The sequence below is a fragment of the Oncorhynchus clarkii genome, chromosome 18 (genome assembly GCF_045791955.1).
Source record: "Oncorhynchus clarkii lewisi isolate Uvic-CL-2024 chromosome 18, UVic_Ocla_1.0, whole genome shotgun sequence".
NCBI lineage: Eukaryota > Metazoa > Chordata > Actinopteri > Salmoniformes > Salmonidae > Oncorhynchus > Oncorhynchus clarkii.
Window position 1 is genome coordinate 63,018,173 of NC_092164.1, and position 24,463 is coordinate 63,042,635.

General features: G+C 43.6%; 2 protein-coding genes and 1 pseudogene across 3 annotated transcripts; 1 reads left to right on the forward strand and 2 right to left on the reverse strand.

The window, feature by feature from the left end:
- Positions 1 to 3,068: 3,068 nt before the first annotated feature.
- LOC139373822 (N-terminal glutamine amidase 1) lies at positions 3,069 to 4,862 on the forward strand. Its single transcript, XM_071114861.1, has 6 exons — positions 3,069 to 3,262; positions 3,439 to 3,538; positions 3,619 to 3,669; positions 3,832 to 3,980; positions 4,107 to 4,231; positions 4,335 to 4,862. The coding sequence occupies exons 1-6, from the start codon at positions 3,183 to 3,185 to the stop codon at positions 4,439 to 4,441; spliced, it is 612 nt and encodes a 203-aa protein (XP_070970962.1). The 5' UTR covers positions 3,069 to 3,182; the 3' UTR covers positions 4,442 to 4,862.
- Positions 4,769 to 9,448, reverse strand: LOC139373821 (proteasome subunit alpha type-2-like; annotated as a pseudogene).
- Positions 9,449 to 9,787: 339 nt separating this feature from the next.
- On the reverse strand, positions 9,788 to 23,565 carry LOC139373824 (succinate dehydrogenase [ubiquinone] flavoprotein subunit, mitochondrial). Of its 2 annotated transcripts, none has more exons than XM_071114862.1 (15): positions 23,442 to 23,565; positions 22,243 to 22,320; positions 21,857 to 22,018; positions 20,309 to 20,452; positions 17,455 to 17,619; positions 17,152 to 17,300; positions 16,632 to 16,756; positions 16,100 to 16,268; positions 13,868 to 14,063; positions 13,497 to 13,671; positions 13,167 to 13,285; positions 12,900 to 13,011; positions 12,462 to 12,592; positions 12,023 to 12,136; positions 9,788 to 10,367 (listed from the first exon to the last, which is right to left on the reverse strand). In XM_071114862.1, the coding sequence occupies exons 1-15, from the start codon at positions 23,499 to 23,501 to the stop codon at positions 10,281 to 10,283; spliced, it is 1,986 nt and encodes a 661-aa protein (XP_070970963.1). In that variant the 5' UTR covers positions 23,502 to 23,565; the 3' UTR covers positions 9,788 to 10,280. The 2 variants fall into 2 exon arrangements, 1 of the variants encoding a protein (XP_070970963.1); XR_011627610.1 differs by having other exon boundaries at positions 9,802 to 10,367; positions 12,023 to 12,212; positions 12,345 to 12,592.
- Between the last annotated feature and the right edge of the window lie 898 nt (positions 23,566 to 24,463).

The following is a 24,463-nucleotide window of genomic DNA, read 5'->3' on the forward strand; positions in this document are numbered from 1 at the left end:
GTGGGATGATTCAGCAACGAGAGAGACGAGAGAGAGAGAGACAGTGAGAGAGTGAGAGAGTGAGAGAAAGAGAGAGAGACAAGAGAGAGAGAGAGAGAGAGAGAGAGAGAGAGAGAGAGAGAGAGAGAGTGAGAGAAAGAGAGAGAGACAAGAGAGAGAGAGAGAGAGAGAGAGAGAGAGATAATTTATGCTGAGGCTTCATTGTTATGTTGTGCCTGCCTGTGTTTCTCTGAACAGCCTGTTCTGACTCTCTGTGGTTCTCTGAACAGCCTGTTCTGACTCTGTATATGGTTCTCTGAACAGCCTGTACTGACTCTGTCTGTGTTTCTCTGAACAGCCTGTTCTGCCTCTCTGTTGTTCTCTGAACAGCCTGTTCTGACTCTGTGGCATCTGGAATAAAATGGTTGATTTATGATCTGCAGCTTTTTGAGAGGAGGAGGAAAAGCCAGAAGAAGGCAGGGATAGACAGAGAGAAAGGAAGGGGGGAGACAGAGCGAGAGTAAGGGGGGAGACAGAGAGAGAGGAAGGGGGAGACAGAGAGAGGGGAAGGGGGAGACAGAGAGAGAGGAAGGGGGAGACAGAGAGAGGAAGGGGGAGACAGAGAGAGAGGAAGGGGGGAGACAGAGAGAGAGGAAGGGGGAGACAGAGAGAGAGGAAGGGGGAGACAGAGAGAGAGGAAGGGGGGAGACAGAGAGAGGAAGGGGGGAGACAGAGAGAGAGGAAGGGGGAGACAGAGAGAGAGGAAGGGGGGACAGAGAGAGAGGAAGGAGGGGCCAGAGAGAGAGGAAGGGGGGAGACAGAGAGAGGGGAAGGGGGAGACAGAGAGAGAGGAAGTGGGGAGGCAGAGAGAGGGGGAGGGGGGGAGACAGAGAGAGAGGAAGGGGGAGACAGAGAGAGAGGAAGGGGGAGGCAGAGAGAGGGGAAGGGGGAGACAGAGAGAGAGGAAGGGGGAGACAGAGAGAGAGGAAGGGGGAGACAGAGAGAGAGGAAGGGGGAGACAGAGAGAGAGGAAGGGGGAGGCAGAGAGAGGGGAAAGGGGAGACAGAGAGAGAGGAAGGGGGAGACAGAGAGAGAGGAAGGGGGGGACAAAGAGAGAGGAAGGGGGAGAGATTGTCTCTCTGCTCTCCTCTCCAACAATTACTTCTCTTCATATGATCTACTATAGAGAAAAAGTCAGTGGTTTGACATTCTTGCTTGGTCTCATGATTGTTTTGAATGTGATTTAATTTATACTATATTATATATTATGTACAAATCTTTTGTAATGCAAAAAAAAAATGGCACTTCCCACAAAACCTCATTCAGGTGAAACAGTATATTTTATCATTAACAAGGTTCCCCATGGTTAAAAACCTGGAGGAAGTCTAAGGGCTTTGTGGGCTGATATGTATTCTACAGAGCAAAGACCAATCCTGGGTATGTTGTTTTACCCTCTGATGAAAAAGGCTGATCCTACTAGGCTTACGAACTGTGATAAACAAACAGCTACAGTGTGTCAATCTTGAGGTGGGAAGAATCTGAGACAACTATGGGAAATACAATCTTTAACCTCACTTACAGAGGCAAACACAAAGCAAAATCCTTGTTTGAGAGTGAAAACACCAGAAATCAATGAGAAAATCAATGAGACTAACAATAGCAGCTTGGAGCAGAAACTGTGAGAAGCCCGCTTTTTCACATTCTTACCGCCTTTTTGAGTGAGTTGAGACCTAAACAAGTCGACCCTAACAATGAGCTCCACATCCATGGCACCCAGGGCAGCAGAAGAGGTGAACATCGGAAGAATGGATGCTGTTTCATCGTACTCAGTGTATGATAGCAGGCCAGAGATGTCCATTCTGCAAATAAGGAGGGCTTAAGTTTATACGGTACTCTCTCTGTGTCTCCGGGACAGGGGGAGAGAGGGAGAGAGAGTCTTGCTAAATATTGCAATGGAAATTAAACAAATTCTGGGGACAGTTCCACTACCCTAAAAATGCACATTTTGCCTGTGGACTCACATGAAAGTGTTAATGCAAATTATGTAAGGTAAAACAAGGAACAAGTTCACATTCTGCAATGTGATGTCACCCCCTACCGACAAACTCCTGCGTAGCATGTGAGTTGTAGCGACATCCAAGCCAGTGATAGAAAGGGGAACATCAAGAAACATTTCTATTTTAGTAGACACTCTTATCCAGAGCGACTAGAGTTAAGTTCCTTGCCCAGGGGCACATCGACAGATCCTTCAACTGGTCGGCTCTGGGATTCCGAAACAGAGACCTTTCGGTTACTGGCAAAACACCCTTTACTGCTAGATTACCTTTATTAGTGTGGTTACGAAGTGGTTTTTCAGAGGAGCGATGGAGGATATGGGGAGGAGATTGGCGATTCAACAGCTGGAATGTTGTGGTGGTGTGTTTGATGTGACCACAGGGTTGCATCTACACCCTATCCCATTAAGCAATGACGTAAAGAAAGAGATAGGTGAAGTCAACCTAGCCCGGTTCATTGGAAATGGTAGACTGCTATTATCCTGTGGTAGCCATGCTCAGCTAGGGAAGATTCTTCAAATGGACACTGTCAATAGGAAGAAGATCAAAAACCATGTGCCTGGAGCTTATGCTAAATTGACTGGAGTCATTTATTTTATCTCCATAGATGATATTAAAGAAAATGTGTAGGAACTGGTGCCTCTACTAGTCCTGACATGGTCTCAAGGCCTGTTCAGAAAGCTTGCTCCCATAAATGGGCTGTGTCAAAGGACATTTTGGTAGTAAATTCACGAATCGTATTGTGGAAAGCAGAAATGTCCGGTCGAAGATTATTGTGGATATAGCAACAGAGTTATTAGGGGTAACAAGTTACTGTCTACATCTTTCTTTTTATGATGAATAATCTCAAGGATGGATTGTCTCAGTATGATAGAGATAGTTTGAAGAGGTGGGGTTTTGGGGAGGGTTTGTTAGAAGTTAGTAAGGATTTTATTTTATAAGTAGTACATAATTAGCCAAACCATGATTGATCGCACACTCCGGCACATTAGGTGGCGGCATGCACCTTAATAGCGGACCGCCATTATACTACAGAAGAAGACGACTCTCGTCCTCCGTCGGATACTTAAAAATGTAACACCAAAATATGCAGACCGCTGCAAAATCAACTGCTGATTAGGGTCAGTCTGTTACATTTTCAGGGAAGACATGCATAAAGAACACGTTTCATCAAAGTATGTGAACATCACTCCATCCAGGGATGAATGCGTGTACACAAGCTGTTACTGGTAATTGTCCGCAATGCATGCTCAGGATGAAGCTAGGTGGCTAGCTCAATACATAATGGTAGCGGAATAAACTCCACTCCATGGTGAAGTTCATATGAATTTAATTCACCATGGAGTGAAGTAGTCCGCTAATATAATGGGTGCATGAATTACATTTTAAAATCTTGCTTTTTCAGTGAGGAAAATGTCTGGAAACTATGTGAACACATCAAGACTCAAACGCAAATACATTTGGACGAAGTGTATGCAGTATTTATATCAAATGAAAGAAAAATGGTAAGTTGTAGGTCATTAAAATGTGTCATTGTTAACCCTTTACTCTGTTATAATAATTGATGAATTTCCATTCCTCTCAGATCCCTATATGGAAACAGAGGTCCAGTCGTGGAGATGAACCTGTTGTTTGGGTAGGCACTGTCCCTTGGCTTTCATTTTCAGACAGAGGATGGAGGAAACCAGAACGAGGAAATATGAAGCCACACCCTTGTCTTTAACATTACAGGAAAAATATTGTAGCCTGCACTGTAAACTATTACAACAGTCACAATATAACATCATTCTGTTTGTAGGATTATCACGTTGTCCTACTTCATCAGAATCAGCAGGGACAGAGTTTTATTTATGACCTGGATACAGTCCTGCCTTTCTCCTGTCCTTCCCGTGTTTACACTACAGAAGCCTTCCATACAGATCATGGCCTGAAACCAGCTTTCTGGAGGTAAGCAAGTATTCATATTGTTATTTTACTTTTTTTTAAATATTCTAAGCAAGTATGTGTGTCATGGTAACCGGTTCTCTTCAATGATAAACACTTTTGAACGCTCGTCTATTCAACTCTTTCCAGGAAGTTGCGAGTTATTCCTGCAGATGCCTACCTGAAGAACTTTGCCTCGGACCGGTCACATATGAAAAATGCCGATGGGACATGGCGCATGCCTCCACCGCTGTATCCTTGTATTGAAACAACAGGTACATCTCGATCCTATTACACATTTCTTCTTGTGAAACTCAATATTTGAATGGAAATCACATTTGTCTAACGGAATAATGGGTTGTTTTTATTTCGTTCTAGACTCTAAAATGAACCTGGATGACTTCATCAGTATGGACTCCAAAGTGGGATGTGGACATGTATATAGTCTCTCTGAATTTGTCAAACACTTTGCAGAAAAATTATGATTGCTGCTTTGAAATGAATATACTTCATACAGATTGGTGGTTACCTGCTGGATATTTTCTGCCATTCTCAGCTCAAGACTACTACAGGGTCACAATCCAGGAAATAACCATTCTCAATGCTAGGTTCCTTATCCTGGTGGAAGAAGGAAGCCATAGGAATTGCCAGGAATACAGATGCCACAAAAACTAAATTATAACACATTGTATAGTTAACTGTACAGGGATGAGTTGTAAAATGTATCTTAACGTCATTTAATGCAATTGTCTTTGTGGAAATGTTTTGTGCGATAAGCACAAGTTACAAGATGTAAATAAAAACATGGGAGCTTTAGTTTCTGGCATTTATTGATAGGTACTGAACTTGTCAGAGGGGAAGGAGGAACTGGGAATACAAAGAAAATAAATGCTGTTATGTTGAAAATACAGTAGAGTCTAAATTATTTCAGTAATAACCAAATACGAACAAGTCACACCAACGAGAGTCACTTTCTTTAAGCAATGGCCGCCAAGTAGTCTTTCACTTCTGCGGGTGAGAGTCGCCTGAAGCCGGCTTCATTGCAGATCCCCACTTCAATATTGTCTTCGGTCATCTGACCCTCAAAGCTTTCCTGTGAGTAAAATATAGCATTCAGGATTCTGCTAATAACGGAAAGATCACAAGACAGTCCTGTGGTCTCTTAAGACATATGTGATGACAGGAGAGCATAGAAAGGGGAAGAGATGAGAACCTTTCCACATAGGAGGATACGTTTACAACGGAGTCACTCACCTTCAATGTCAAGATAGCTGTGTGGATGGCATCTTCCAGCTCCAGGTCCTCGTTGTATCTGAGTGAGGAGACACACATTACCCCCACATTTATTAAAGGGTTACTAGAGGTGTCACTACAGAACCTGGTTCGATGCCGGGCCGTATCACAACCTGCCGTGATCGAGAGTCCCATATGGCGGCACACAATTGGCCTAGCGTTGTCAGGGTTATGGGAGGGTTTGGCCAAGGTAGGCCGTCATTGTACGGTGTAGGGGGGGTAAATTGAAATACCTTTTCTCAAGGAATGTTTTCCCATTGACGTAGTTCTTCCCCATAGCAGTTGCCTTCCAGGCAAAATATGCTCCCTGGGTAGAGAAATACAGACATGATTATCAATGTATCACAACAAACAGACAAATATGCTCAGATAGCAAATGGTGGTAACCAGCCCTTACAGACGGATCGGACTGGAAAAGGTATGGTCGGTCCTCATCCCAACCTGCGATCAGCAAGGACACTCCGAAAGGACGGACACCTCTACAACGTAAGAAGACACATTAAAACATTTAAGCCTACATGAAGCAAATTGACTCCATCATGAATGCATTTATTGATCAATTTAAATGAACTACATTAGAATAACTTCCCCCCCCCAGAGTCATTTTGTTACATCCTATGGTTCTTACTTTATAGTCTGAAAAGGAACATTGAAGTACTTTTAGAATCTCCACCCGGCACAGCCAGAAGAGGATTGGCCAGCCCCTCGGAGCCTTTTTCCTCTAGATTCCTGTCTTTCTACAGTTTTCCCTGTCCACTGTGTTCTACATCTGCATTGCTTGCGCTTTGTGGTTTTAAGCTGGGTATCTGTATTAGCACTTGTGACATCTTCTTACAGTGCATTCAGAAAGTATTCAGACCCCTTGACTTCCCACATTTTATTATGTTACAGCCTTATTCTAAAATGGGTTAAATAGTTTACTCCCCCTCAATCTACACACAATACCCCATAATGACAAAACAAAAATAAGTTTTAGAAATATTTTTTTTTTTAAACTGCTATTACATTTACATATGTATTTCAGACCATTTATCCAATACTTTGTTTTAGCACATGTCTTCTTGGGTATGACGCTACAAGCTTGCACACCTGTATTCAGGGAGTTTCTCACATTCTTCCCTGCAGCCCCTCAAGCTCTGTCAGGTTGGATGGGAACGTTGTTGCAGAGCTATTTTCAGATCTCTCCAGAGATGTTTGATCGGGTTCAAGTCTGGGCTCTGGCTGAACCACATTCAGAGACTTGTCCTGAAGTCACTCCTGCGTTGCCTTGGTTGTGTGCTTAGAGTCGTTGTCCTGTTGGAAGGTGAACCTTCACTCCAGTCTGAGCGCTCTGGGCCACGTTTTTGTCAAGGCTCTCTCTATACTTTTCTCCGTTCATCTTTCCCTTGATCTTGACTAATTTCCCAGTCCCTGCCATTGAAAAACATGCCAACAGCATGATGCTGCCATCACCATGCTCCACTGTAGGGATGGTGCCTGGTTTCCTCAGACTATATAATCTTGTTTCTCATGGTCAGAGTCCTTTAGGTGCCTTTTGTCAAACTCCAAGCAAGCTGTCATGTACCTTTTTCTAAGGAGAGGCTTCCGTTTGGCCTCTCTACCATAAAGGCTTGATTGGTGTGGTGCTGCAGAGATGGTTGTCCTTCTGGAAGGTTCTCCCATCGCCACAGAGGAACTCTGGAGCTCTGTCAGTGACCATCGGGTCACCTCCCTGGCCAAGGCCCTTCTCCCCTGATTGCGCAGTTTGGCTGGGCGACCAGCTCTAGGAAGGGTCTTGGTGGTTCCAAACTTCTTCCATTTAAGAATGATGGAGGCCATTGTAGGCGGATCTTCAATGCGGCAGACATGTTTTGGTACCTCTCCCCAGTTCTGTGCTTCGACACAATCCTGTCTCAGAGCTCTACGGACTATTCCTTCGACCTCATGGCTTGGTTTTTGCTCCGACACGCCTTGTCAACTGTGGGACCTTATACAGACAGGTGTGTGCCTTTCCACATCATGACCAATCAATTGAATTTACCACAGGTGGACTCCAATCAAGTTGTAGAAACATCTCGAGGATGATCAATGGAAACAGGACGCACCTGAGCTCAATTTCGAGTCTCATAGCAAAGGGTCTGAATACTTATGTAGTAAATACATTTTTTTATACATTCACAAAAATGTCTTAACCTGTTTTCGCCTTGTCTTTATAGGGTATTGTGTGTAGATTGAGTTTTTTTTTTTTATCTATTTTTGATTAAGGCTGTAACAAAATGTGGGAAATGTCAAGGGGTCTGAATATTTTCCGAAGGCACTGTATGTGTGTGAGGGGTGTGTGAGCGAGAGAGAGATGGAGAGAGACATGAGTTTCCAAAAAGTCATGAATTAGGCCTTTCAGGATGAACTACTTCTAGTGAGGCTACTAGATTTCCAGTATGAACGATTGGGTCTATGCCAAACAACTTTTTCTAAGGCTAAGTCGACATGTAACAGAGAATAAAGAGATGCTCCCAAGTCTGTCAATGGATATCAGAGCAAAGAGTCTGAAAATAGTTTTTTATTTTTAATACATTTGCAAAAACCTGTTTTCGCAACGTCATTATGGGGTATGGTGTGTAGATTGGATTTTCTTTGACCATTTTACAATAAGGCTGTAACGTAACAAAATGTGAGAAAGGGGGAGGGGTCTGAATACTATCCTAGTGCACTGAATAAATGATGAATAAACAGTTGACTTTTGGACTACTCCACCTTTATCTGGTCATTTAAGCTGAGAGACCTGTAATCAGTCATGGTAAGCAAAACATTCATCCTCAATAAGTAGCTACAGTATCGTACTCCATACCCTGATTGTGTGTACTCCTGCATGACGGAGGCAACCCTCTGAACGAGCTGAGCTGTGGGGATGGGCTCCTGGTACACCAGGAAGTACTGCTGGGCCAACTTCCTGGCTCTCCGGAGCAGCACCCTGTCAACACAACAAAGAGTATCTCTCCAGGGCCCAGTCATCTCATTACAGTCAAGGACTGTACCTTTAGTTTACTTGGTTTAGCATGTATGCTAAGAAATAAGATCTTAGCATTATTCTATAAAACAACTACATCATGTTTCTGTATATAATATACTAGAGTACATAGGTAGTTGGCATATGTATAGTATGCTGAAGTTGATTTCCAGTAAGAATGAGTTCCCCATTCCCTCATTACCTGTAGTCAGGTCCCATGCCACTGTACACCATACCAATGTGTTTGGTTATAGGCTCAACTTTGTGAACACTGGTCTCGTCGTACAGGATGGACTTCTGTTTCTTCTCTGTTGCCAAGACAACTCCATTTGAGGCTGTAGTTAGGGAAGAACAATTACATGACATTACAATGCTTGGAATCAGCTCTCATAACTTGAGGTGATAATAAAAGTGAATGTTTAGTTGTGTCGAAGTCTGTTGAGGTGTTTAATTGGATGTGTACTTATTAAATCAAAAACAATAAATAAATAAGGTGGATATAAACTACCTGCATCAAAATGTTTTAATCTAACTCCTCACCTTTGATTCCGACAGCGGGTGCACCTGCGGCCACTGCTGCCAGGGCATATTCAATTTGGACCAGCTTCCCAGAGGGGCTGTAAGGAACGAGGAAGATATGTAACTAGGTAGATTAGTTATAGCACTAATCTACACCTGTTCATAGAAATGTTTTAAGTTAAATCAGTTACATCCATTTACTTAGCTAGCTAATGTTACATATCTCGCTAGCTAAATGAGTAGCCAGTAGCCAAAACTAAACTAGTTTCGGCTATGTAGCCAGCTAAAGTAACAGGGGGGCTAGCCATTTAGCTAGCCACTGCAGGAGCTACAAATAATCATATATTAGCCTAAATTACAGCGCTATCAATTGGCTTACGCTAGCTAGCCCGCTTGAACTCTTCAACAGCTACCGGTAAGAAGCTAGCTAGTTAGCATCGGCGTGACACTGCATCTCTTGCAGAGTTGCCTCAAGTGTTTTTAATGGCCATTGAGCAAGATCAAGATCACAATTATAGCAGAATATGGCCTCGCAGTAAGATGTTAATTGACTATGTTTTGCGATGCAGAAATCTATTTTTATTTTACTTTACCTGAAGGTAGTGAGGGAGAAACTGTATCCTCGTTCAGCCATTGTTAATCTGTTTTGAGGAAAGTTTTGCTGGACGGACCAGATAGCGGAAATGAACTACATGAAGTTCCGGTTCCGCCCATTTATTTCTATGTGAAACCGAAGGGCATATGTATATGGGGGTACATGGGTGATATGAAACATGCACATAACGTTCACAGGATTCTCGTAATTCATGAATAAAGTTTTTTACAATTATTATAATGCAATTTATAATAGAAAGGGGTTGTTTTGTTATTCTTTGTAGGGGTGTTAACTGGTGTAAATGCAACACAGAGGTAATTTACATAAGTGAAAATGGTTTAAAATAAATACATGTCATTCTCTCTATTCCTTTCATCTTCAAATATAATTATTGTATTTCAGATGGAACATGGCATTGTGGAGATGCACCACAATCACTAAGACAGGGGGAATTTATTTATTTGAGCATCTTTATTGAGATAAAACCAACAATACATTAAGCATGCAAGATTAACAGAACTTTACATACAGTTGAGCAAAGGACAGAATGAACTAATTGAGTATTGTATTGGCATTATGTGTGGATATCTTAAACATGGTTCACCCCCCCCAAAAAAAACTGTGATTACGCTTTTCTTTTTACACAGATTTCTAGAATCATTCAATATTTAAATATTAAATATGTATTTATTTGCCTCTAAGAACTATAGCAAATGTGGTGAAAGTTGAAAGTGCACACAAAACACTCCATTTTGCACAATTCTCTGAAGGTTACAATAAGTTTCAGTTTATTATTGAACATATGAAATATTCCACATATAGTATTTATGAGCAAAGGGAAAATCAAGGTTGAAACTTCATATAAATGATAACTGCAAAAGCATCCATTCTGATCATGAATAAAATAGTCTGCATTGGATCGGTATGGTGCTTAATAGGAACGGATGGCGGGAGGGATAGCAGCACAGTCCTCTGCATCCAGTGAGTTATCAATAACAGGTCTGTATTTCAGAGTTACCTGTAACAAAAGCACAGAAGGGAGAAATGAGTGAGTGATGGCAAATGTACATTGGCATGTACCTAGACTCCGCTATCATTGTGCTGTTAAGCATGAACGTATGTTACAAAAAGGCTTGAGGGATATACCGTATACAAACGTATGCTTTGATTGGGGACCGGAGGAGGTGCTACACCACTGCTTATAACTATAAAGTTGTTATAACTATAAAGTTGAATCTAACGACAGTGGCATGTACATAAGTACATAGATGCCAAGGGAGGCCAGGCCCCCCCCCAAAAAAAAAAAAAAATAATATAATATTATAATAATAAATATACATAAAGAAAACTTTCGTCTGCGTTTCATAATTTTTCCTTCAATTACCAAAGGGCTGAATGTATCATCTCACTGACCCGGTCTCTGTATGTGTAGACCATTTATCCAATGCTGTCTGATCTACAAAAAAATTTAATTGTTGCCGCCCGTAGCATTGAATGCAAGCAAAGCCAGCGAGCATTTGGCCTCCCTTGCTGAAAATGTTTTATACAATAACCAAATCAGCGTAGAGTTAAACTGAGTGAGCTCAGCTATAAATGGTCCTGGCCCAGTGTCAAGGGGAGCCAGTTTGGAATTGGCTTCAGACCAATCAGACCAAGCCAAACGTCATTGACAGAAAACTTGAATTGTTGTATCTCATTGTGTGGTTGTCCTCCGGTGGGCTAAAATTGTCCCTTTCCTAAATTAGCCATGGATGGCGATAGGGAGTTGGACTTGTGGTTTTACTTAATTATCTGTACTGGCCAATGATTAGAACAGCAATTCTGATCTAACCCTAAATTCATACATTGTGTCTCTGGACGGAGAGGATGCAAGGTCAATATGTAGCTAGATGTAGTAAGCTAATGTTAACTAACTAATCGTTACCCATGAAATCAAGTTGGGCTAGCAAGCAAGTATTTTAGCCAGGTAGCCTAGGACAATTTTTTATTTTTATTTTAAAGTGTAGAGTCATAGACCACGTCGCTAACATGAAAGAGAGGATGGCATTGGCGTTTCTCTACAAGTAGGGTGAATCAACATGTTTTTCTACTTACACACACACACACACACACACACACACACACACACAGAAATCAGCGCCATGGATAGCCACATGTCACTTCTGTTGATTGGACTAAATTGTTTTTGGAATCTTTTAGTTGTCACTATTAGACTAAAACAGAGGTGATTTGATGATGTTGAAGTTGAAATGGTTCTCGAGTAGTGGAGGCAGCTCCTGTTTTCTATTTGGACTTGCGACAACTGTGGTTCTAAATGTGTGGTTCTAAATCAATAGTTGTGAAAATGTCAGCAACATTAACTTGATTGACCATGCTGTAGGTCCTTTAACTGTTTGTTACATGCAATGTGTTTTCTCGACTTCACCGGACATGTTTCTCTCTAGTTTTGTGATGAAACAAATGGTTGACTTTATATCACAGTGTCAAGGCATATGAACTAACAGGTTATAGAGCAACACAATTATCACAACACATAGGTTGTAATATGGCTTTTTTTCCCCACTGGCTTGGCTTCCCCAGTTATACCACACAAACCCTAGTTACAATTAATCCTGTCATTTATATTTAGAAAAATGAAGTTAACGCAATCATTAGGCATCAATTTGGGTTTACCTTCCCGGTCTTCGGATCCACAGTGGACAGGGTGTGTTTCCTCCAGTGCTCTTCAATGGGCTTCCTCACCTGTCCTGCCAGAGGCTTGGCGTAGTCCAGCTCATCCATACGGTCCTGCAATGTTAAATAGGCCTCTTTCAGAATGACATCAGTCTACATACTGTTACAACTACTGCTGGAGAGAGTGCGCCTATAGTTGTTTTATGGTGCATGTCTACACAAAAGCATTGACTGTCAATATGCATTACTTTATTATGTCCCCATCGAGAACCCCTACTGTGAAGAAAAATGTAACGATTGGATGCATAGAAGTAAATCTCACTTTACCAGACAAAATGTTCATTGTGGACAGGGCTTGTATAGGAGTGGTTTGTGTCTTCAGTAAATTGTCATTGCAGACCAGGCTTGTATAGGAGTGGTTTGTGTCTTCAGTTCTTACCTTGAAGTCCTCTCTGGAGTGGGCTCCCCTGCTCTCCTGGCGCTGCTCGGCAGAGTTGATGGTCTGCACAGCATTCAGCATAAGGTTCTGCAGCTCCAGGGTCTCCACCAGGTCAGTGTTCCACACAATACCTGAGGGGGAGGGAGACAGAGTGAATACCTGAGGGGGAGGGAGACAGAGTGAATACCTGAGGGGGAGGGAGACAGAGTGAATACCTGAGGGGGAGGGAGACAGAGTGAATACCTGAGGGGGAGGGAGACAGAGTGAATACCTGAGGGGGAGACCGAGTGAACGAGAGTGCTACAGAACATCTTTAAGTGCATGTTTGAAGTTTTTACAACCAAGCCCAACAAATGGGACAACAAAGATCGACCTCTGTTAGAAGGGGCAATTGAAAGTCTATTCTTATCACATCAGCAGAGGGAATGAGATGCTGACCTCTGTCGAAGGTCTTGATGTCGTCCAGGGTTTGGTAGATGGCGTCCATCTTGTCACATCCCTCCTTCAGGACCTTGCCGGTACGGAACACAGCAGCGTGGTTCTGCATGGTCTGACAGCGGAGAGAGGGACACATGCTTAGAGAAGACGCGATGATACTGTACAAGTCCTCATTAAAGCCCATTCCCTGTACTTTTGACAAACATCCAAGGTCAATTCCCTATTATGGATGTTAAGACATCCCGTTCCAGTTTTTAGGATCCATACCTTCTGCATGTTCACTCTGATCTCAGAGGTCCTCATGTTGCCATCAGCAAACCTCAGCTTGTCCAGGTTGGCCACAGACTCCTCTCCTGCGTTGGGCTTCAGGGGGGAGAGCTTCTCTCCTTCAGAACCATCACATTGCCAGGATTGTAAACATGTATTTAACTATTTAAAAATCTGTTAGTCATCCAGGTTAGTCCCATTGTGATACATTTTTCAAGGGAGTCTTAGCATTCACATTGAAAAGGCTGTGGGACAATCCATTAATGCATGTGATTTTTGTCTTGAGGGCAAAGGTTTGAAAAAAAAAAACGGAGAGTATGAAGTTGTTACCTGGAGTGCAGATGTCAGCGATTGTGTGAGCGCAGGCGCGTCCAAACACCACCAGATCCAGCAGGGAGTTGGCTCCCAGACGGTTGGCACCGTGGACACTGGCACAGGCGGCCTCGCCACAGGCAAACAGCCCTGGCACCACCTTATCACCCTCCTCGGTTGTGTGGGTGATGACCTGTGGGAGAACAGGACAGTAAATAACTATATAATAAAATGGTTTACTGTAATCAAACTAGGGGAGACCCAGTTAAGACTCGACACAGAGCTCTCATTGTATCCATCTACTTATTTTAGAGTTAATCAACAGGACTTTTAAAAAGAAAAACATGCAGATCTAGTGCATTTATTTGGTTATGGGTACTGCTAGTTACCTGTCCCCTGTAGTTGGTGGGGATTCCTCCCATGTTGTAGTGTACAGTGGGCAGGACGGGGATGGGCTCTTTGGTGACGTCCACGCCGGCGAAAATCATGGCGGTCTCAGAGATGCCGGGTAGACGAGTGGCCAGCTGCTGTGGGGGGAGATGGTGCAGCTGCAGGTATGCATGGTCCTTCTCTGGGCCACATCCCCTAGGGACACATATACAGGGCTGTTAGCATGACAGGTTCACGTGGGGTTTCTCTGGGTCACTCAGATACAGGGCTGTTGGCATGACAGGTTCACGTGGGGTTTCTCAGGGTCACTCAAATACAGGGCTGTTGGCATGACAGGTTCACGTGGGGTTTCTCTGGGTCACTCAGATACAGGGCTGTTGGCATGACAGGTTCACGTGGGGTTTGGGTCACTCAGATACAGGGCTGTTGGCATGACAGGTTCACGTGGGGTTTGGGTCACTCAGATACAGGGCTGTTGGCATGACAGGTCCACATGGGGTTTCTCTGGGTCACTCAAATACAGGGCTGTTGGCATGACAGTAGTCTTTCACAACTGAAACTCATAGCAAGATGGGGTCATCCCCATTGGAAGTTATGGGTAGATTACAAATTAATTTCATTTCCTGTTTCCAAATTCAAGTGCATTTCTTGCAGCTCGATTTTAGTTTACCAAAGCATTTTAAATGGATCTAGATTGACTATTTGAAGCCATTTGACTGGTTATTTTAAAACCGTGTATGTCGATATCAAATCACTGGTCTGACAGCCATGGAGCATGCAGCGTCCCACATACAGGGCCTTCAGAAAGTATTCATACCCCTTGACTTATTCCACATTGTTGTGTTACAGCCTGAATTCAAAATTGATTTAAAAAAATAAATAAATACATCACCCATCTACACACAATACCCCATAATGACAAAGCGAACACATCTTTAGATTTCTTTGCTAATTTATTCAAAATGAAATACAGATGTCTAATGTAAGTATTAACACCCAATACGTTAGAATCATCTTTGCCAGTGATTACAGCTGTGAGTCTTTCTGTGTAAGGCTTTCCACACCTGGATTGTATAATATTTGCATATTATTCTTTTAAATAATTCTTCAAGCTCTGTCAATTTGGTTGTTGATCATTGCTAGACAACCATTTTCAATTCTTGCCATAGATTTTCAAGCCGATTTAAGTCAAAACTGTAACTAGGCCACTCAGGAACATTCAATGTCATCTTGGTAAGCAACTCCAGTGTATATTTGGCCTTGTGTTTTAGGTTATTGTCCTGCTGAAAGGTGAATTTGTCTACCAGTATCTGTGTGAAAGCAGACAACCAGGTTTTTACCTGTGCTTAGCTCTATTCTATCTTTTTATCATTAAAAAAACTCCCTAGTCCTTGCCGATTGACAAGCATACCCATAACATGATGCAGCCACTACTATGCTTAGAAATATGAAGGGTGGTACTCAGTGTTGCGTTTGCCCTAAACATAATGCTTTGTATTTAGGACATAAAGCTAATTTCTTTGCCACATTTTTGTGCAGTTTTACTTTAGTGCCTTATTGCCACCATGATGCATGCTTTGGAACAGTTGTATTCTGTACAGGCTTCCTTCTTTTCACTCTGTCATTTAGGTTAGTATTGTGGAGTAACTACAAAAGTGTTGATCTATCCTCAGATTTGGTCTTATCACAGCAATTCAACTCAAACTGTTTTAAAGTCACCATTGGCCTCATGGTGAAATCCCTGAGCAGTTTCCTTCCTCTCCGGCAAATGAGTTAGGAAGGGCACCTTTATCTTTGTAGTGACTGGGTGTATTGATACACCATCCAAAGTGCAATTAATAAACTTCATGTTTAAAGAGAAATTAAATATCTGCTTTTTATTTTTTTTTACCCATCTACCAATAGGTGCCCTTCTTTGCAAGGCATTGGAAAATCTCCCCGGTCTTTGAGATTGAATCTGTGTTTGAAATTCACTGCTCAACTAAGGGACCTCATAGATAATTGTATGTGTGGGTTACAGACATGAGGTAGTAACTCAAATATGATTAGACACAGTGAGTCAATGCAACTTATTATGAGACTTGTTCAGCAAATTTTTACCCCTGAACTTATTTAGACAGGCCCTAACAAAGCGGTTGTATACTTTCTGAAGGCAACTGTATGTATCAGTTATCCAGTGCAATGATTCTGTGGGTTGCTCAGGGAAGACGGGGCCTTGGCGGTGATCTTACCTGCCCTCTCGAATCTCAATGGTAATGGAGCGGGACACCACGTCTCTGGAGGCCAGGTCCTTGGCGTTAGGAGCGTAGCGTTCCATAAAGCGCTCACCCTCACTGTTGATGAGGATTCCTCCCTCGCCACGGCAACCCTCTGTGATCAGACAGCCGGCTCCATAGATGCCTAGAGGGATAACGTTATATGAAATATCAGCACTGAGGGAGGGCACTTCACACCCAATGACATTTATAGTATGATTATGTAGCCACAGTATGTAAAGGGTTAGTCTGCCAGCCCTCTGACTTACATCATCATGTGATTGACTTATCCAACATCAACAATACTATGTTATGAAACACACAGGATTATTCAGCAGTTACCTTCCGACTAAGCACAGAAACATTTTCAAGACGACACCTCTGATAGGCCTATTCTGAGCGCTAATCCATTCTTCTCCAATAAATGCTTTATATAAATGTTATTTTCGTCTCGTAAGTCCATTCCCTAGCAGACAGGCCTGTATTGCCAATCCGATATGGGACTGACCTGTAGGGTGGAACTGGACAAACTCCAGGTCTTGGCAGGGCAGGCCTGCACGGGTCACCATGGCATTACCGTCTCCTGTGCTGGTGTGGGCTGAGGTGCAGCTGAAGTAGGTACGGCCATAACCACTAGATCGAGCAGAGAGTTAGGAGTAAGAATCAGGGCACAATAGGAGCACTTTAAATTGTCATCAAGGAGGCACCTTCTGTTCAGGTGCGAATTGTTAAAAAGTTAACGTTATAAACTGGGTATAACTGGTAAAACAAAGCTCACACACCCAAATTAATTGGGTAGCCTAGTGGTTAGAGCGTTGGACTAGTAACCGGAAGGTTGCAAGTTCAAACCTCCGAGCTGACAAGATAAAAAAACTGCCCTGAACAGGCAGTTAACCCACTGTTCCTAGGCCGACATTGAAAATAAGAATTTGTTCTTAACTGACTTGCCTATAAAGGTAAAATAAATACAAGTCTTCTAACTATACTTATTCACAACAGAAACACCCGACACAGAGACAGATACATACCCTGTGGCGATGACCGTGTTCTTGGATCTGAAGCGGTGGATCGATCCGTCCTCCATACACAGAGCAATTACTCCCTTGCATTCTCCATCCTCCATCAGCAGGTCCAGGGCAAAGTACTCCACAAAGTAGCTGGTGTCGTACCTCAGAGACTAAAATAGTGAGAAGCATAGAAGAGCGATAGATGACCGACTGGCAAAAACAGGCCAGAATTTGAGATTCTAAAAGCAGTGTGTCAGCAAAAGGGGATTCAGAGGACTGCAAGTGGTGAATTATGAGATTTAGAGTCCAGAGAGTGTGACGTACTCGCCCGTAGAGTGTGTGCAGGAGGGAGTGGCCAGTTCTGTCAGCTACGCAGCAACACCGGTGGGCCTGGCCTCCCTTGCCAAACTTCAGACTCTGGCCTCCAAAAGCCCTCTGGTAGATTTTACCATCCTCGGTACGGCTGAAGGGCATGCCAAAGTTCTCCAGCTGGGGACACACACAAAAAAAAGTAAACTCGCTGCTTCACAACAGTTATTTTCATAACAGGAAGTTAGACAAATTCAGTTAGCTAAGAAATAATACATGAACGTTTTAATTTGATCAGCCTATCAGTGTTTGTGTTGATGTTGTGCAAATCCTTTGTGATTAAGACGGATTTCAACTGAATCCCCCCCAAAAGTAGAGGCTACATAATTACATTTGCATTTTAGCTCAATATTGAATTACACAGAATGTAATAAATCAAATTGTTTAAGTCTAGAGAAAGGCAGCTATGCAACATTGCAGAACAGATTAAGGGCATTGAAAGGCCACTTCCACTTGTTTGGATACATCAGAAGGTATGAAAAAGGACATCCCAAGAAGAGTCCAAGTATGAGGGGCCCTTGAGTTCTACTGCAGCTCTTTTAGAATGGACCCGTCTTCCACCTCCCCTGTTAGCAGGCCACATTCCCCTGATGGACTCTTCTTCCACCTCCCTGTTAGCAGGCCACATTCCCCTGTTAGCAGGCCACATTCCCCTGATGGACCCTTCTTCCACCTCCCCTGTTAGCAGGCCACATTCCCCTGATGGACTCTTCTTCCACCTCCCTGTTAGCAGGCCACATTCCACTGTTAGCAGGCCACATTCCCCTGATGGACCCTTCTTCCACCTCCCCTGTTAGCAGGCCACATTCCCCTGATGGACTCTTCTTCCACCTCCCCTGTTAGCAGGCCACATTCCCCTGACGGACCCTTCTTCCACCTCCCCTGTTAGCAGGCCACATTCCCCTGTTAGCAGGCCACATTCCCCCGATGGACCCTTCTTCCACCTCCCCTGTTAGCAGGCCACATTCCCCTGACGGACCCGTCTTCCACCTCCCCTGTTAGCAGGCCACATTCCCCTGACGGACCCTTCTTCCACCTCCCCTGTTAGCAGGCCACATTCCCCTGATGGACCCTTCTTCCACCTCCCCTGTTAGCAGGCCACATTCCCCTGATGGACCCTTCTTCCACCTCCCCTGTTAGCAGGCCACATTCCCCTGACGGACCCGTCTTCCACCTCCCCTGTTAGCAGGCCACATTCCCCTGACGGACCCGTCTTCCACCTCCCCTGTTAGCAGGCCACATTCCCCCAATGGATCCTTCTTCCACCTCCCCTGTTAGCAGGCCACATTCCCCCAATGGATCCTTCTTCCACCTCCCCTGTTAGCAGGCCACATTCCCCTGACGGACCCTTCTTCCACCTCCACTGTTAGCAGGCCACATTCCCCTGACGGACCCTTCTTCCACCTCCCCTGTTAGCAGGCCACATTCCCCTGACGGACCCTTCTTCCACCTCCACTGTTAGCAGGCCACATTCCCCTGACGGACCCTTCTTCCACCTCCCCTGTTAGCAGGCCACATTCCCCTGACGGACCCTTCTTCCACCTCCCCTGTTAGCAGGCCACATTCCCCTGTTAGCAGGCCACATTCCCCTGTTAACAGGCCACATTCCCCTGATGGACCCTTCTTCCACCTCCCCTGTTAGCAGGCCACCTCCCCTGTTAGCAGGCCACATTCCCCTGACGGACCCTTCTTCCACCTCCCCTGTTAGCAGGCCACCTCCCCTGTTAGCAGGCCACCTCCCCTGTTAGCAGGCCACCTCCCCTGTTAGCAGGCCACATTCCCCTGGCGGACCCTTCTTCCACCTCCCCTGTTAGCAGGCCACATTCCCCTGATGGACCCTTCTTCCACCTCCCCTGTTAGCAGGCCACATTCCCCTGTTAGCAGGCCACATTCTCCTGACGGACCCTTCTTCCACCTCCACTGTTAGCAGGCCACCTCCACTGTTAGCAGGCCACCTCCACTGTTAGCAGGCCACCTCCACTGTTAGCAGGCCACCTCCACTGTTAGCAGGCCACCTCCACTGTTAGCAGGCCACCTCCACTGTTAGCAGGCCACATTCCCCTGGCGGACCCTTCTTCCACCTCCCCTGTTAGCAGGCCACCTCCCCTGTTAGCAGGCCACATTCCCCTGTTAGCAGGCCACATTCCCCTGTTAGCAGGCCACATTCCCCTGTTAGCAGGCCACATTCCCCTGACGGACCCTTCTTCCACCTCCACTGTTAGCAGGCCACCTCCACTGTTAGCAGGCCACATTCCCCTGACAGACCCTTCTTCCACCTCCCCTGTTAGCAGGCCACATTCCCCTGACGGACCCTTCTTCCACCTCCCCTGTTAGCAGGCCACATTCCCCTGACAGACCCTTCTTCCACCTCCACTGTTAGCAGGCCACATTCCCCTGACGGACCCTTCTTCCACCTCCCCTGTTAGCAGGCCACATTCCCCTGACGGACCCTTCTTCCACCTCCCCTGTTAGCAGGCCACATTCCCCCAATGGATCCTTCTTCCACCTCCCCTGTTAGCAGGCCACATTCCCCCAATGGATCCTTCTTCCACCTCCCCTGTTAGCAGGCCACATTCCCCCAATGGATCCTTCTTCCACCTCCCCTGTTAGCAGGCCACATTCCCCTGACGGATCCTTCTTCCACCTCCCCTGTTAGCAGGCCACATTCCCCCGATGAACCCTTCTTCCACCTCCCCTTTCAAGAGGCTGTTGGTTAGGTTTCCATACAGGGCAATATTTGCTATAGAAGAACTGTCAGAGGCATAGTTTAATTTAAGTTACTCTGTGTGTGTGTGTGTGTGTGTGTCACCTCCACCACAGCATGTGGAGCCTGCTCTGTCATGTAGTGGATGGCGTCCTGGTCTCCCAGCCAATCAGATCCCTTCACCGTGTCGTAGAAGTGCCACCTCCAATCATCTCCCTCCATGTTTCCAAGGGCTGCATTGATCCCACCCTAAATGCAAAAACAACTGTTTAGGACCACTGGGAGAAAGATAAATAATCTTAAAGGAATAATGGGCATTTTGTCAGTGCAGAGAGTGCGTCAAACGGCAGTTTCAAAGTGCATGATCAGCATGAACTTTGGACGGCTTTATGTCGAGACCGCATGGAGGTAGGCTTAATACAAGTGTAACACATTAAGGTGGCTGATAACGCCACTGCAGTGATTGATTCATTGGGACTTTAAAATGGCATTGCTGCCTTCCGTGGACAGAGTGAAAGTGGCATATTAATGAACAGTTACAGATGCAACACTACACTTAACTTCTCTAGGGTAGGGGGAAGCATTTGGAATTTTGGATGAAAAGCGTGCCCAAATTAAACTGCCTTCTACTCAGGCCCAGAAGATATGATATGCATATAATTAGTAGATTTGGATAGAAAACATTAAAGTTTCCAAAACTGTTAAAATAATGTCTGAGTATAACAGAACTGATTTGGCAGGCGAAAACCTGAGAAAAATCCATTCAGGAAGTAGGATTTTTTTTGTTTGTTGTAGTTTTCTATTCAATGCTATTACAGTATCCATTCACTTACAACTCAAATTGCAGTTCCTATGCCTTCCACTAGATGTCAACAGTCTTTAGAAATTGTTTCAGGCTTGTATTCTGAAAAATGAGGGAGTAAGAGCAGTCTGAATGAGTGGACTCGTGTCACAGAGCTTTTTCATGCGCGTGACCGAGAGAGTGCCTTTCTTGTTTACCTTTTATATTGACGGCGTTATTGTCTGGTTGAAATATTATCGATTATTTAGGCTAAAAACAACCTGAGGATTGAATATAAACATCGTTTACAGATACAATTTGGATTTTTTTGTCTGTTGTGACTGCGTTTGAGCCTGTGGATTACTGAAGAAAACGCGAAGAAAACAGAGGTTTTCAGATATAAAGAGACACTATCAAACAAAAGGAACATTTATTGAATAAATTAATGTCTTCTGAGTGCAGCCATATGAAGATCATCAAAGGTAAGTGATTAATTTGTATCTCTTTCTGACTTGCGTAACTCTTCTACTTGGCTGGTTACTGTTTGTAATGATTTGTCTGCTGGGCTATGTTCTCAAATAATCCTAAAGGTATGCTTTCGCCGTAAAGCATTTTTTAAATCTGATACCGTGGTTGGATTCACAAGAAGTTCATCTTTAAACCTATGTAAAATAGTTGTATATGTTCTGAATTTTTATAATGAGTATTTCTGTATTTGAATTTGGTCGCACTGCAATCTCACTGGATGTTGGCCAGGTGGGACGCTAGCGTAATCACATACCCTAGAGAGGTTAAAAAGGGGACAATCTGTCATATCCCCTCCTGTGACATGGTCACATTCTATTGATTCTTGTAGATATAACTTGACCTACCTGTGCAGCCACCGTGTGTGACCTGGTGGGGAACAGCTTTGTGACACAAGCTGTGTTGAAGCCAGCCTCAGACAGACCGAAAGCAGCACGAAGCCCTGCTCCGCCGGCACCCACTACCACTGCATCAAACTCATGGTCTACCACAGGGTACTGTGTGGACATCTGCAAACAACGACCCACAAAACAAAACATAGAGCTGCATTTCAGTGTTTTTCAGTATTCTCTCTAGTTAAGAGTTTTGTTCATACAAATGTATACAAATTGCCTCTACAAGTACTGAGACAAATACAAATTTAAAACGTCAATATAGTTTGTGCAAAAAAATAAAATATTGAATAATTTCATATAATACTGTCAATGATGAACATGGGAGTTTGCAGACTTACGCCATCTGATACTTTAGAGTTGTTCTTCCCATAGACTGAGAAGTGGAGCTTCCTGGAGCTCTGGGATACTGCCGGAAGCTAAATGGGGAAGGGAGGGTAGGTCAATATAGGCCTAAATCATAAAAATTAAAAACACTAGGCTAATCCACACAATGGCAATGGCTTGTTTTTCTTCAAGTTAATGTAAACCTTTACTATGGGTTTCTAAAGTTAGTCTAGTTTGCTCACTGTTTTCAAATGCAGCAGAAACCCATCCAGCTGATTGTGACATAAGGTGAGAACAATGCAGCAACAAAGTTGTCTAGTTGTGCGTTTAAATTTTTTTTTTTAAATCACTACACAACATGCATAATAGTGCTTCATAAAAGCATTCCAACCAATATTTCTGAGAGGAGAGATACATATTTGTATCTGTGTAAACACAGACTAATGTGTAGGAGAGTTCGGATGCATTTACATTACGTCGTGACCAATATAGATTTCAAAATCATATAGCTAATTTAGGTAAACGTCTCTGGTATCGTAGATTATCCTCACTTCCTCCCATCTAAACAAACAGCTTATTTGCTTTTTCTTCCGCAACCAATCTCAAATCCCCTCTTAAAAACACAGCATGCATTCAAAACAGTCGAGGCATTATTTGTGATTAAAATAAATAAATCAGTGACTGACTGACTGACAACACAAACTCAGCCAACAGTTCGTTTTGCATGGCCCGGTGCCCCGGTGAGTGGAGAGTTCTCCTTAGAGCCAATGGAATTGTCGCAAATATCAAAACACCGCCTAGTAGGGGCACCGGGCCATGCTAAACGAATTTGCCCACTGGGAACTAGCCACAGATCTTAAGTAACTTGCCTTGCTTGACCTTCAATGCACTGATGTTTATGGCTACCGTAAGAATCAACCCAACCGCAATAATTAAGCAAAATGAAAAGTATATTAAATCAAGTTATTCGTCAGAATCGATTTGCTATGAAAACGTAAAATGACAACATTGAAACTGCGACAGAAACGAAGCTAGCTAGAAAATAATAGCTACAGTAGCTAACGTTAGCTACGTTACGAAACCACAGCAATGGTGAACCATCATTACCGGCTGATGCTGCGAATACCAGCTCATATGAACACATTCACGAAGTCAACATATAAAGTAGGTCATAGTGATATTCTACAGCAAAAGTTTGTTTCCAAATACTTACCGCCTTGGCTGACAGCACCTTTTTGGCGAGGACACGGGAGGCAGTACACACCGCAGCCATGATGGGTACTCGTTTCGTCTGATAAAATCAACGTTACCAAACCCCTCTGACACGTCTTGGGTCGCAGTTTATGCCGGTGCCGGAGTATACCATCTCAAGAGAGGGTTTCATTTCGTCAAGGGAAAAATAAATAATCCTCATTGATGAAATACAGAATTCATTATATAGTCAAGTAATTTATATGTAAAGGTTATCATATTTTACAACCAAAATAATTCGATTTCCGTCATTATATTGACGATATCTAAATTAACTCAATTTTAACTCCCCTCTGCGGATTCTAGGTGGGAAATTACGGAATGTTTATTTTCCTAAGAGAGACGATTGAGGTTCGATTGAAGAGACATTCATGAACATAAAGGTATCTCTATCTGCAAGGTTATTTAATCCATGCTTTCCTTTTAGTAAATATTTTTTACTAAATTGGTTTGAATGGAATTAAATGCATAATGTATTGAGACAGATTAGCCTTTCCAAAACAAAGCCAGGTGTGTTATTCCCTCATTAGTTCATTTACAAGTAAGCAGATAAAAGGTCTAGAGATGAATTTCAAGTGTATCATTTGCATTTGGAATCTGTTGCTGTTAACCCTCAATATGAAGTCAGAAAGCGCTGTCACTGCCAATGAAGCAAGCTGTTATTAGGCTGACAAATCAAAACAAACCCATCAGACTGATAGCTAAAATATTAGGGTGTGGCTAAATCAACTATTTGGTACATTCTTAAAAATAAAGAACGCACTGGTGAGCTCAGGAACACCAAAAGCCCCGGAAGTACACGGAAAGCAACTGTGGTGGATGACAGAATCATTATTTCCCTGGTGAATAAAAACCCCATTACAACAGTTGTCCAGATCAAGAATGCCCCCCAGGAGGTAGGTGTCTCTGTGTCAAACTAAATACATACAGTTTATATTTTTACAAGATGTAAAACATTTGGAAGCCTCAAAAACAGGAAGACCA

Bases quoted from the DNA above. Each gene is read 5' to 3' on its own strand.
- LOC139373824 (XM_071114862.1), bottom strand. From the start codon at position 23,501: ATGGCTGCGGTGTGTACTGCCTCCCGTGTCCTCGCCAAAAAGGTGCTG. The intron at 22,321-23,441 runs GTAAGTATTTGG...TTCCCCATTTAG, and splicing joins AGGTGCTGTCAGCCAAGGCG to CTTCCGGCAGTATCCCAGAG. The intron at 13,012-13,166 runs GTATGGATCCTA...CTCCGCTGTCAG, and splicing joins TCAGAGTGAACATGCAGAAG to ACCATGCAGAACCACGCTGC.
- LOC139373822 (XM_071114861.1), top strand. From the start codon at position 3,183: ATGCATAAAGAACACGTTTCATCAAAGTATGTGAACATCACTCCATCC. The intron at 3,263-3,438 runs GTAATTGTCCGC...TTGCTTTTTCAG, and splicing joins GTGTACACAAGCTGTTACTG to TGAGGAAAATGTCTGGAAAC. The intron at 3,670-3,831 runs GTAGGCACTGTC...TTCTGTTTGTAG, and splicing joins GAGATGAACCTGTTGTTTGG to GATTATCACGTTGTCCTACT.